Here is a 13,892-nt window from a genome sequence, read left to right as displayed (position 1 = left end):
CCTTGTTCTCGCTGTGGAGCAGCTAGTACCATTAAAAGTAAAATTGCTCTGTTTGTCTGGAATAATTCATAGAGATGAAGGAAAACATGAAATGGGAGCTCAGTGATAGCAAGTGTCTTTGTGATTTGGCCTTCATAGTACCTCTGAGAGCTGGACCTCAAGCTCCAGCCAGCCTCTCAGCTCTCTGCTTTCAAATGAGAAATCATTTGAAGTGAATTAAAGCTGTGGCAAGTGCAGCTGGAGAGAGGTAACGCTGCATTTTCCTACTCTGCCAGAACAAAAGCCTGCTGTGACATGTGAATATGCTGATGAGAGGAGAAAACTCCTTCATGTCAGCCACATGCACAAGACCGTCCAGGAAACAGGGATCCACTTACAAAATTGCTCCATAGTGCTAGTAAATTTCCAAGATACCTTTGAAGGGCAGTGCACTCCACACAGTGGTGTGAAAATGCAGAGAAAATGGTGACACATGGTCCAAGGATGTTACTGTGATGTCGCAAGTGTCATAGTGCCTTAAGATCAAAATAACAGGACAACTTCATGCTAAGATTTGTTATATTCTCCACGTATGACTTCAAGTTGTCCTTCAATCTTAGCAATTTTGATAGAAACTCGACACAGCATCCTCTCTGCTGTATCATCTGTGATCTACAGGGATGTTTACCTACATTTCAGAAAAAGCCACAGCACCTGCATTCTGGCAGGTACTTCTCCAAACAGTTTGATCTCAGTAAATTGATGTCATTATGTCATTGTTTGGTTCTTCATTTCAAGAGCTTGATTGTGTTACCAAAGCAGAATTTAGTCAAAATTGGTCTCAAATTAATTTGAACATCTGGCAAAAATCAGTTTTCTCAGTGCAGCAGTGTGCAGTGTGGTGTGGCAGTTTTCCCTCTTCATCATCATTTCACATGATCTTGTGATGTAATTAAAATGCCCTGTCTGCAGTTCAAAGCACAGAAAAACACGGCACTGCAGTGCTGTGACATTATTGGGCACTGCAGTCATGATAATTGCTACGCATTTTTGACAAAATACAAGGTATCACACGAACTGTGACATCGTTCATAAACCTTATGTTATGAACAAAAAGCTCCTTTATGGTGTATTGTTGTAATTTTGTTCATGTTATCAAGGTTCCAGATGTCCAGTAAAGTACAAACGCTTACCCCCACAATAAATGCAAAGCGTGCAGTCAAGATGTAACAAGATGAATAAAAACCTCAATAAAAATCTCATGTCATTTGGGAGCATGTTTACACGGCGTTAAGAGAGTCCTCTACATCTGTAATATTCAGTAATCAATTCAGTGGCCGGTGCCGCATGATTTCATTTCATTTGTCACAGCACTGGTCTGCAGAAGTTTCACTCTGACATGACTTTCTTGCTACATAGCTGTCAGACAAACCAAGCATAACAATGGAAACAGAAAATGTCGAAACATCTTTAAAGGCAGCTGCTGCCGATGCAGCTGTGTTGCATTAATGGGCCCATGTTGTTTTGATGTGTTTTGCTGGTGTTTTTTTTTTATTTTTTTTTATCCCTACAGATAACAAGCCAAACGGTGGATAATGTGGTGTCACATATTTTCAGCACAGCACAATGGTATTTGCCAGCAGATTTTTTTTTCTCCTGTTATCTGAGGCATCAGCGGTAAATGTCAGATTTTGGTGTCAGCCCCTCAGAATCAAAGAGAAAAAAAATTCTTTTTAGACAAACTAGTTTGCACTCATGTTCAACAATCGAGCAGGGAGAAATCCATCGCAGAGGAAGAGAGACCAATTTCTCAACCAACACAAGCCATGACAGTCATGATCAAAGACTCGCTCCAGTGTTTACAAAGTACTCTGTAAAATAGACATATTCATGCCAGCGTATGTCCACCTTTGATTGAAAGCAACCAGCTCCCACAAGTCTCTGGAGATTGTCAGAAGGCATTTGGCAAACAGAAAATCATTAAATGAAATGGAAGCAGACAAGGCCAGGGAAGTGGGTTCCTGATCAGTAAATCAAAATAAATTCTTCCTTTACGGTTACGTATACTGTACCTCAGGAACAAATTAACTGGGAATTAATTATGTTGAAACCATCCCGAAGTGAAACGTGATGACTCACCTCTTGCTGTAAATCCTTGATGATTTTGGTCTTTTTCTCCATCTCCACTTTAAGAAATTTGATCTGAAGACAGAAAGGACAAAAGGACAGATGATCATACTGAATGCCCTGCTTCATTACGTTTATTTCCAATCCAGTGAACATCTTTAATGAAGGTTGTGGACGTCCAGTTCGCCCATTTAAATAATGTATGTGAAATTAAAAGCGTTGAATTAAAGCAATTAGGGCAATTAACAAAAAGCAGCATCTGGCTTCCTGTAGTCCAGTACTGAAATAAAAATGTTCTATATTTTGTTATTGTTAACAAATCCCATGAAAATACCAAAACCAACATTGCCTCAGTCCGTCTGTGGACACCGTCCGAGCTCCCCGGCACGTCCGTGGCACTCACCCAACACTTGACGTCTGAAGGCATAAATCTTTAAAAACAGGTGGGGCTTGTAGTTTATAGACATCATTACTCAAACAGGACTAAAGAGTGTGCTTTTTGTAGGGCGAGTTTCAGCCGCGGATTAGTACACATTTGGTGGTCTATTAGCTTTTTAGAGCAGCAGGACGGTGTGATGGACTCAACATAAACTGCAGCGCGCGCATTCATTGTAATGCAGGAACATGTCGCCCAGTGTGGCTCATTGATGGGTGGTTTGTTTGTTTGTGGCGCAGAGCAAAAGTCAATATCAGGCTTTGGATACACATGACACGTTAGTAGTATCATCATTGTTGGTTTTGGTATTTTCATGAATCCTTTAACCAGGTTTACTCATCTTTATTTACAGTTTGCATTGAAATACAACAGTGGCCAGGTAGTACCTCAAGGGTACTGCCGTAAGTAAAAGTTGTGCAGAAGCAAAGAAAGTCCTCTTTTTGGGTAAAAGTCACATTCTGCACTTTCCAGCAGGGCACCTTGTGGAACTGTGAACTCGACCAGACAAGTCGACTCACATCCCCAAAGTGGGCATGCTAACATCAAAGGTCATGTTCAGGCACTGTCACTGTCCCTGAGGATTGTCCCATTCCAAAAAAAAGGTGGGACAGTACAAAGACAATATGTTTAATAATCAGCTTCACTGATTTTTGTAAACATCTGAACATGTTTGAAACAGGAGCAACTAAAGACTGGGAAAGATGTGGAACGCTCCAAAAACACCTGTTTGGATCATTCCACAGGTAAACAGGTTCATCGGTAACAGGTGATAGTATCATGTTCGGGCATGAAAGAACCAAAGGAATGAATGTCCTGCTGCAGCATTTCATTGATCTCATTGGTTAAAAAGGAAAAATAAAGCAGCCTCTGTGCATTAGCATTAAGTGTACTGAATGCTTGTGATATGCCAGTGCAAGGAGCAAAAACAGTGTTAGCATTTGATTTAGTGTCTTTAATTTAAGCGGTATGAGTAGTGTGAGTAAGTTTCCATTGAGGCTCCTACCATAAATGAGCGCTGTTCCTTATAAACTGTCCCCCCATGCTGTAATGAAACACAGTTTTTCATTTTTGAACTGGCCACCCATCAAGGTTTTAAGACGTTTTAACTCTGATAAAAACCTCTGTCACACATGATGTTTCTCTTACAGTTAGTCTAACATGAAGTGTTCAGAAATGTTCCATCCGAGACTCTGACTGCGGCACACGTGACGCGCTGAGGCATCGATTCCTGCAGTGAGCGACTGCCTATTTTCCACTGTGTGCCTGATTTAATAGCCCATATGCTTATCATGTCAGAATGATATCTTTGTTTATCACAAGCCTTTTATCATGAGCTCAGCATGTCTTCCTGGTGCAGGCCTGTGGCTTGTGTTTAGCAGCCAGACAGAGGTTCAAACACCAACTGCAGATGGCAAACTGCTGCCATGGGCTACAGTATATGTAAAAGAATGAATTCTGTGTGTGTGTGTGGGAGAGAGAGTGAGAGAGAGATAGGTCAAGGTTTCATCTTTCTGTCTGTTTTTCATTCTGAAAGGGTGGTTTTTAAGCATTGTGTGTCCTTGAGAGAGGTCATCAAGATAGTCTGGAGGACAAAGAGGCAATGATTCATGGGGCTGGTGACCTCATACCAGGTATACACCCCAGGGAACTGTAAACTAAGCCTCACCAGTTGACTCACATCCCCAAGCAGGGCATGATAACATCAAGGTTCATTTTGGAGCCTTTCAGTCACTGCCACAGCCCCCGGGAATGGTTAAAAAAAAACAAAAAAAAACACATCCTGATGCAGCATTTAGGTTTTTAGTTAAAAGGAGTAACAACAGCTCTGACATACAAGGTCAGTGTGCTGCATGAAACTATAGTTTTCTTTATTTAATCTATTTTTAAGACATAAAAATCAGCTGTTTGTGGATTTTCAGCATGAGAACTAGGCGTTGAACTATTGAGCTGGACTGAGTGAATCATGGATGCAGAGATAACTTTGCCTGAAATATGAATCATGGAGTGTTAACTGAATAATCAGTCAGCCGAAAATGTAATTAATTATTAAAGACATTCATCAAACCACAAAACTAGTCTGTAACCATGTTAGTGGTTCTGTGAGGCTTTCCGTAGGCACAGCGGTAGCTTTTATCTTCATGCTAAAAGGATTAGCATGCTAACATGTTTACGAGGACTATGCTCCCGCTCAACACGAAGTACAGCTGAAGCTGGTGAGAGTATCAGTAGTTTTGAAGTTAATGTAATTGAAGTACTGGACTGTTGATTGGAGAAAGCAAGCATAATGACGACGTCAAATAACAGGTTTAAGCATTTTATCAGAAAAATATTTACCTAATTAAATGGTAATAAGTCATAAGTTGCAGAGATAAAGTTATGCTGCATGTATATTCTCTATATTTTCAGTGCAAGATTCAAAACCAGGAAGTCAGAGAGGCACCTTGCTTGCAAAACTGAAAATGTTTATTACAGCTGATGTGCAGAAATGACCAAATGCACATTCAGAGAAATTCAGTTTTGTAAGCAAGGCGTTTCTAATATTCTTAATGTGAATTCTCTGGTTTGAGGAAGCTCTTTTTTCCCAGGGCATTTTATGCGGACACCAGGTCTCTAAACCAGATACAGCATCCCCTGGTTCTGTTGAACGTCTGTGGCATTTGCATGCTGCAGAGGTGTTCTTTTAAAACTTGAATCTCTGCGGGGGTGATAAATACCATTTGACAGAACATAAATGTCAACTCAAACTCAAAGCAACTGGGATTTGCCGCTGGTCTTAGGAAAATGGTGAGAATTCACTTGAAATGTTCCCGTGCCATTGTTTATCTCCCAGAGTGCAGATGATTTTGGTGCTAATCACGGTGCACATTAAACCTCATGACTGTGCATAAAAAGCTGGGACTATTAATGGACAGGCTTTTCTATGGGACGTGCAGAAAAACCCAGAAGAATGGAGGACCAGCGTAGCCGTCAGTGCAGCCAGACAGGCTTCATGCTGATTAGTTGATAAGGAGTTTGGTGGCATAACAAGAGCTGGTATGTCTGAATAGTGTGAGGATACAAATGTGGGACAATACAGTGAGACAGAGCACAGGAATAACACAGCAATAACAATTTCAATAACACAACACCTCCAGGGACTAGCGGCAGTGTTCTTTAAGTGAGTTTCTGCTTGTATTGTGTTCTTGTTTCTCTTGAGCAAGTCATACACATTCAAGGTTGGGGTGGGGGTGGGGGTGGGGGCCCCAGCAGCACATACTGTATGCATGCACTGCACTCTTGTGTATCAAGGCTGGAAGCTTACAGCTTAAGCGTGTGTTGCTGAAATAGTTAGTAAAGCATCAATCCTTATTTTTCTGACGTCTGAAAGTGGAATGCAAGCAGTTACACACACTTAATTGCATCTGAGAAATATCTGCATAGTTAGCTTTGCAGGATAGTTGGCTCGTATCAGCTAAAGCTAGTACAGAGCCGTCAGATTGGTGAGTGAACTATTGGTATGCAGACAGTCATTAAAGCAGGCATGATAAACCCCCAACCCCCCAGTTATACATCAGTGTGTGTAGGTGTGGTTACGGGTTATATGTACTTAGACTAGTGCTGGGGAAGGGCCCCTGCATATACATGCTGCAACTTAACTCCAAATAAGTGTCATCGGCATATGTAATTATTTAAGATTTGTGTGTGAAACAAACGCTTCAGTTTTATAAATCACTTCATTAGAAATGAGTGGAGCTGAAATGATTAGTTGATTAATTGATTTGCTGCTCAACAGAAAACTAATCACACTATTTTGATAATCAAATGGCCCTTTCTCTTTCACCATATCAGTCATCAATGCCAAACATTCCCTCAATCCAGCTCCTGAAATGTGACGATTCGTTGCCTTTCTTGATCTTCTGTGATAATAAACTTCATATCTTTCAGTTTTGGACAAAAAAGCAATTTCAACACCTCACCTTGGGCTTTGGGAAATGGTGGTTTTCACTTTATTCCTAGATTATATAGACCCAGTGATTAACTCAATTTAATTTGTCATTAGTGCTTGAGATACTGTGGATGGAAAGCTGGAAGCTATAGATGGAGAGATGGATAGATAGATAGATGGAGAGATAAGTACACAGTCTTAGGTTATAATGCCTTTGTCTGCTCTTATTAATTATTGGGTTGGGGTTGGAGGAAGGACACAAAGCTTTCTCTCACTATTTCTGAGAGTTTCAATTAAGTGGTGAGGCGAGGAGGTGAGAGAGCTGGCTGCTGGGTAATGAGCGTGGATCACTGAGGGGCCTGTGTGACAGGTGACAGGGCTGGTTAGAGGAGGCCGGATGCTGATGGTCAGGTCAGCTCTGTCTTACCGTGGCCTGCTGCTTCTCCGCTCTCTCATTTGCCTCATCCAGCTGCTTCTGCAAGGCCGCCTGGAGGGACTTCATCTCCTCCCTGTCAGGAGAGAGGAAAGTGAGAAACACTCCGTTAGCACATCCTCGTCACACTCTCAGCGGCCTCCACTGCTCGGCCACAGAATGGCTTTCTTAAATATACCACTGTTGAGGGCCACTTTGCACAGAAAATTATTTGCTCAAAGCTGTTTTCACTGTTTTATCTCAGGTTAACTTCTGTTGAAGAAAGAAGAAAACGGCGGTTTACATGTGTCATCTGTTATATCTGATTTAATCACGTTCGTGCTGTTTCCAAGCAGCCAGACACATGTTGATAAATGTTTGGAGTGTACAAAAAGAAAGCGGATTAGATTTCGATGCGCTGAAACGTAAAAGTTGATCTAATCACAAAGATCTTTGCATGAGTGAAATTTGTAATTATGCAAAGCAGGCTGGAAATTAACATGTTGAGTAAAATACTGTGATTTCAGGTTCAAGAATCAAGCCGCATATTTTGCAATTAGGGGTAATAAGGAGGTATATGTTGAATGTTTGTGCAGTAAATAACTTTAATTTAAACCTTGTTTACACATTCAAATGTAAAGATTTTTCTCACATTTTTTGCTTTTATTTTTCATCAAACTCAGGAACAATTTTCATTTGTTTATTAATCTCTTATGTTTCCTGTTTGCATTTAAAGGTTCAGCTGTAGCCTGTTTTTTCTCAAGATGTTTAGCTGTAATCCCAAAGACACACACACCAAGACAAATATCATAAAGGTACTAGATTTTAATGATAAGCATAAAAAACACAGTGTGTAGTATTCATTATGTTGTATTATGCCTACGACCATTTGGAACTCTCCACACTGGTTTTTTTGCATGCTGTATTAAGACTGGTGCTGCATTGAATATGCGTTTAACATAAATGTTAATGCATTAAAATGCAATGGGTATTTCAGTAGCGTTTGATGCTCCTGTGCACAGATAACAGCGGCGCACACTGAATTATGAATCAAGTGGGCAAGTGATGTGGGTCACTGGTTTCAAAAATGCTTGTAGAAATCACATCACAAGGCACCTCAGTTAAATTAGAGGTAACGGTCTATTTACAGTCTCCAAGCATGGCTGTAAGTTTAAAAATATATGACGCGGTCCAAACTGGCCAGCGGTGCAGTCAAGCAGCAGCATCATTGAAAGCAATACAGCAAAGCTTGATGTGTGTGTGGAAAGCATCGCGCTGCTCCACGGCCATATACTCTTATATTTTATTTGCCAGCGGTTTTGTCTCTTGGCGTAAGTTCAGCCTAGCAAACATTTTTCCTCACAGCAATCAGCCAACCACCACTGCTTTGGCACTTCATTTATATTAACAGCTCCTGCATCCAAGACTTGGAAACATTTTGTACAAACAGGGTCAAAACTGCCCAAACCGACAGAAAAGAGCACAGTAAATGTGACACTGACGCACTTTGAAAGCACAGACTGGTGAGTACAGTCGGTTGCCAGCAGGTTAAATCCCAGCTGATTTAATTTTTACCATTGTGAAGCCTTAAAATGTTGCATTTTTACTGTCGGGCCTGCTCTGTTGGTAAACATTTTTGTTGCTTTACAGTTTGTGGCAAAATTATTTTTCAGAAAGCAATCAAATCACTGTTAAGAGTTGTCAAAAATAAACGACTTGCAATGAATCACCTGTCTGAATCCGCCATGATGGAGCCGTCTGGTAATCACACTTGGCAGTCATGGAACTGCAAAGGCGGATTAATAACACTTTGGAAAAATTGCAGCTCACAAACGCTAGCTAGGAAATATGGAGGCCAGCCGCTGCTTTACGGTTTTTAGCTTGATGACATGTGAGAGCTGCCGTGGCCCGGTGATAGGCTATTGATTGGCTATCAGGACACTGCACACAAGAGGCTGGACTTCAATCAGGCTGACATTTCAGAGAGCATGAAGGCCACAAATGACTCCTAATCATTAAAAGTCTCATTACACACAACGTTAATCAGACAATCCTAACTGGTAAAGCATTTTGTGTAAACACTTTTCCAGCTGGCTTGCAAAAAGATGAAGCACTAAATCAGAGATGCTTGACGTGCTCTTTCACAAAAAGGAGACAGGCGCATTATCTTCTGATATATACAGGAGGGTTTCATGATTGGATGTATTATCCACCTGATTCACTGTACACTGCTTTGTATAAGCAAGCTGGGCAACACCGAAGAATAACCAGCATCAATAATAGTGAATGAGCCACTATTTAAAGGGTCTGAAAGCTTATTTTCTCCATCAGCTTCTGGCTGTAAATATTGAGATCTCCAGTATGAGCACACTGTTCTGCCAAAGGTACGGCAGTTTCAGTTATTTCACCTTTGAGCTTTCTGTTTTCTGTCTGTCTCTGTGCTCTTCTCACTGGTATGAAGTGGGCGGGACTCCATTGGATAGAGGTGATGTCACTTACACGTGTTCGCTAATCAGGGTGTAGCAACATTTGAGTCGAAATGTCAAAATCATGTCAATCAAATCTGATCAGACCACAGCACAAAGACAATATATTTAATGTCTGAGCTCATCAGCTTCCTTGATTTTTGTAAATATCTGCTTTTTCTGAATCTGATGCATCTAAAGGCTGGGAAAGATGTGGGATGCTCCAAAAACACCTGTTTGAATCATTCCACAGGTAAACAGCTTCACTGGTAACAGGTGATAGTATCATGATTGGGTAACACAGCGTCTCAATAGTTTAGAATCAGGGTTGTATTTCAGCTTCATTTCAGAGAAATTGTGCTTTTGTGTGGCAGGTTGCTCAAAATATTATAGCACAGATGAGCTTTGGCCACAGTTGCTATAGTGAAAAGGACAGTCAGAAGCACAAATTCAAGTCTTTGTTGTTGAGTTGGTGAATACAACACAGTGCCAAAGTAGCTGAATTCCTCCAAAACTAACTCTGATGTAAGCAGCAGATTGTATTGTCAGTATTCTCGACACTCTAATCTTTAGCTTCCAGCTGTTTGCAGTGCATGTAACAAAATTTTAAGCTCCGTGATTGGATGCTTCTTGAAGAAATGCACATTGGAAGTGGTAGTTAACATCTACCCCCAAGTTTTTATGCATTCAGGCTTTTACACCTTCGCCTCTTTATCAAAGAGCCAGACATGTCCGAGACACAGTTATTAATCTCTCGATGATTTAACAGGGAGAGTTTCATGCCCATCCAAGCTGGAGAAGAGCTCCGTCTCCGAGTTATATGGGACAAATGGATGGGACTTCAGGATCCAGAGGTGCCCAAAATAACTTTCACAGGCTTTAATATGTATTAATTATAATGTAATGCTTACATAACACTTTAATTAATGGTGATGTTGAGAAAACATCACATGCCTCAGATGTGACTAATTCATCAGCCATTACTGATGGTTATTATTAATTGCTGCCCTACTGTTGGTAACTGTTGAAGTCATTCATGATGCCTTTACCTCTGTTTGTGGCTGAGCTCCAGAATCCTCTGCACATCCTTCTTGGCCACTGAGTCATCATTTTTCAGTGACTAAAAGAGAACAGAAGATGCTGTTATTTCAGGAAAGACACGGTTTTGCATTTTACATGACAAACTCCAACATGAGAATTATTTCAAAGCACTCACAACAGACAGGGGAAAGCAAACACACCGCATTCGCTTTCCTTGAACTGCATAGTAAATGTTTCAAAATGTACCCAGGTTTTCAAGGTTGCAAGTCGCTTCAAGCTACAGTCGAAAGCTTCGGTGTTAGCTCTGCGAGGCGTGGAACTAAATGTAGAATACTGTAATGAAGTGTCAAAAAACAGAAAATAATTGAGGTGGATATTTTAAAATGATGCAGCGGATGTAAAATGTGTTGATGCCCCAAAGAATTACATAAACTTTAACAATCTGGTGATCAGTGTCTTCGAAAAAATCCTAACGAGGGTTCGGGCAGGTGCACAGATCGGGTTCTGCCGGTGCCTAAGCATCTGCCTGATGGGTAATTATGGATTAGTCAGGTCTCTGATTGCCCTACAAGCCCTCCAAGATATTTTTTATTTGTTCTGAGCTGAACAGAAATTTCCATATTTCTAAGAAAATGTGGACTCAAAGGGAGGGATAGCTTCTATTTAAATTGTGCTTGAAGGTAATATCAGATGCAATTACCACAACATTTCCATAAACCCTGTTTCCTCCTGTCACAGAGGAGATGTTTCTCTTCCTCCACAGTAGCTCCCTTCACTTCAAGCACATTTATATTGAAGAGTCTGAGCAGTGGAAGGAGGCCACCACAGAACAAAAGAGAATGTATATTCACTTCAGACAAGCTAATGTTCAGCTGAAATTACAAGAATAAGGCAGCTTAAAATTGTATGTTAGTAGCACAGTTACATCAGTTTCTGCATTCTTGCTGTGGTGATATTCAATGATTTGTATCATCTGTCACTGGGCCTCGACTCAAATGGCCACTTTTATACTCCCCGCTGCATCATTGTCCACAAAAAAGCATGATAAAAGCTCAGGCCACACATTTTTACAAGCCTTGTTATGTCATCTGAAAACGAGCTTACTGTCGCAAAAATTTTACAGTTTGGATGCACTTCCTGTTTAAAGTTTGCCAGAAATCATCAAATACACCTTCTGGCCATTTTCCAAAGCAGGCTATAGATCTGTAGATAGAGACGTGCATTCAATAAGCCACCAGAGAGCTGTGAGCCTCCATTCATTACAGTGGCATCAAACTCAAGCGCGGCTGAAATGTATAATCCATCACACTAATCAGCACACAGGCTATTATTTTTGTCCTTTTTTTGTTTTTTACATGATTTAAATGTTTTGATTAAATGACAGTTTCTTGAGAATCTGCTCTTCCTCGTGGGTTCAGGCGCTCGAAAGAAGTTCAACATGAAAGACATGAAATATATTCATGAATCGCAAAACAAGAGGTGGTATAACAAAGTCTTGAGTACAGTTTTGAGATACTGGAGATTTTTTTTTACTTTGCATTCTTCCTCCATTACTTGGTGCCATAAAGCAGCCCATTTAATTTCACACCAAACTTGGCCCAGTGTTACGCATTGTAAAAGGCAGCACGGAGGGTTCTGTCGTTATATGAATGTCTTAAAGTGAATACGGTGATATTTTACACATCCTGCACTTTTATGTCAAAACTAAATGAGCAATATGGTCACTGGATGACATGACATAAGTGACTGTCCTTCAAAAATATCCCAGAGCTATTATTATACTATTGTTTTCATTGAAGAGAAAAGAAGTATCCAAGGAGCTGCTGCATGAGATCAGTGAGAAGCTTGTGAGTGATGGGTCTATAATCCTTTATATGCGCTCACCCCCCTCAAGCTACGTGATTATGACACTGAATTTAAACAACTAAACAGCTACTTTTGACTTACATGCAAATGTCACATGGGGTTATTTTTCAAAGTACAATCCGATTTGTTGCCACAGTTAGGCGCAGGGCAAAAGAACTATTCTTGCTTCACAAGATCTCACTTGGGAGCCGCTGCCAAGAATAAATTCCCCATCACACAAAGCTTAATTATGAGGGTTGCTGACCTCCACCTATGGGCAACTCGTTAAAACTATAAACACTTGCTCCATCAAATCTTTCCAGAAATACTAAGTGCATCTCCCTGTTGAGCTGATTCTCTTTTAAAAGTTGATGATTTTTATGTAGATGATGTTTTTCCCCCTGAAGAATAGATTTATTCCACAGCACACTATTCCAAATCCAGCCCAACCTCTGCCCTGACCAGTGTGCTGGCGCGGGGCCCAGGGCGAAGATAGATGCCAACCTAGCTAGCCTGGAGTGAATAGACATCAAAGCCTGCCCCGGGGACGGTGATAGCCAGACTACGTGAGCTTTTTCCAGACACATGGGACATCATCACAAACACACACAAACGCGGGAAAAGTGTGCATATCAATTGCTTGATTATTGATTTTCCGACTATTGTATTGGCCCACAGAAGTTGCCCGAAGCCAAAAAACATCAACACCCTGCAAAGAGGAAATCATCACTCTGAGTGCAGCTTTGGGAGCGCTGCACAGAAAACGCAGGGCATCTGGCACCCAGGGTCTAAATGTCCAAGAGGGAGGCATGTTTTGCAGGATCACTGCTGCAAACACAAACGCGACCGAAAAATACTAAATGATTAAAATATCTGAATGTATAATTGAGTTTCTGTTTATTTCCTGTCGCTGCCAAGAGCTGTAATGAAGTTGACCTAAAGTGACTGGTGGGAAGTGGTGTGCAGTATCTGGCGCTGAGATAATTGTGTTTTGTGAAATGCTCATAGAATTATAATATCTACAGTATAATAAAGTACATTACTTGATAAAATTTCCAAGACCAGTATTTTGTGAAACCAACAGATACCTCAGGAATAGGAATCTTCATTATCATCCACCTAAGCCCATTTTTATTCTTTATGCAAAATCACCCCCGCTGTAGAGTTGGGCTGTATATTTTAGCATCTTTGTTTTCAGGCCAAACTTAATTAGGGCAGAAATCTTAAAACTTTCCAGCACACATATGCATGAAAAGTGGAGTTTGTGTGGATACAAGCAGGTCTTTAAAGGACAGTATGTTGCATTTTTGAATTAACACATCAGAAACCTGCGTGGACGTCTCCTGGAAGCCATAAATTTGTTCTTATTCTGGTTTGAAAAGAGCCATTACATTCTTTCAGCACACATTTGGTGCCATTAATTATTGAGGAATAGAATCCAGGATCAGTTATGAATACACTCCAAGGTCACATAGCTAACGAGAGGGCAAGAAACACGAGTGGTCAAACTGTTTTACTGCATGTAAACATGCAGTGACCGTTTATTTAATGCTTTTTATAGATGTGAAACTGGATGTGAGTGGAGCCATAATGGCAGTAATTATACTTCACAGGTAAACCGTGAGTGCTCACAACAATGTGTGGCAGATCTGAAAACTATGA

At 40.7% G+C, this 13,892-nt stretch overlaps 1 protein-coding gene across 1 annotated transcript in view; it reads right to left on the bottom strand.

Annotated features, from left to right (window-relative positions):
* Positions 1 to 13,892, bottom strand: part of luzp2 (leucine zipper protein 2) — a 138,145-nt gene that overhangs the window by 50,920 nt on the left and 73,333 nt on the right. The window contains exons 3-5 of the mRNA XM_070969681.1: positions 10,394 to 10,464; positions 6,895 to 6,976; positions 2,119 to 2,181 (exon numbers count right to left, since the gene is read on the bottom strand). Of these exons, the coding sequence (XP_070825782.1) occupies positions 2,119 to 2,181; positions 6,895 to 6,976; positions 10,394 to 10,464 (216 nt within the window). The remainder of the gene's footprint in view (positions 1 to 2,118; positions 2,182 to 6,894; positions 6,977 to 10,393; positions 10,465 to 13,892) is intronic.

The sequence above is a fragment of the Chaetodon trifascialis genome, chromosome 1 (genome assembly GCF_039877785.1).
Source record: "Chaetodon trifascialis isolate fChaTrf1 chromosome 1, fChaTrf1.hap1, whole genome shotgun sequence".
In the NCBI taxonomy this organism is placed as follows: Eukaryota; Metazoa; Chordata; class Actinopteri; order Chaetodontiformes; family Chaetodontidae; genus Chaetodon; species Chaetodon trifascialis.
This window is presented reverse-complemented; position numbering and strand designations above follow the sequence as displayed.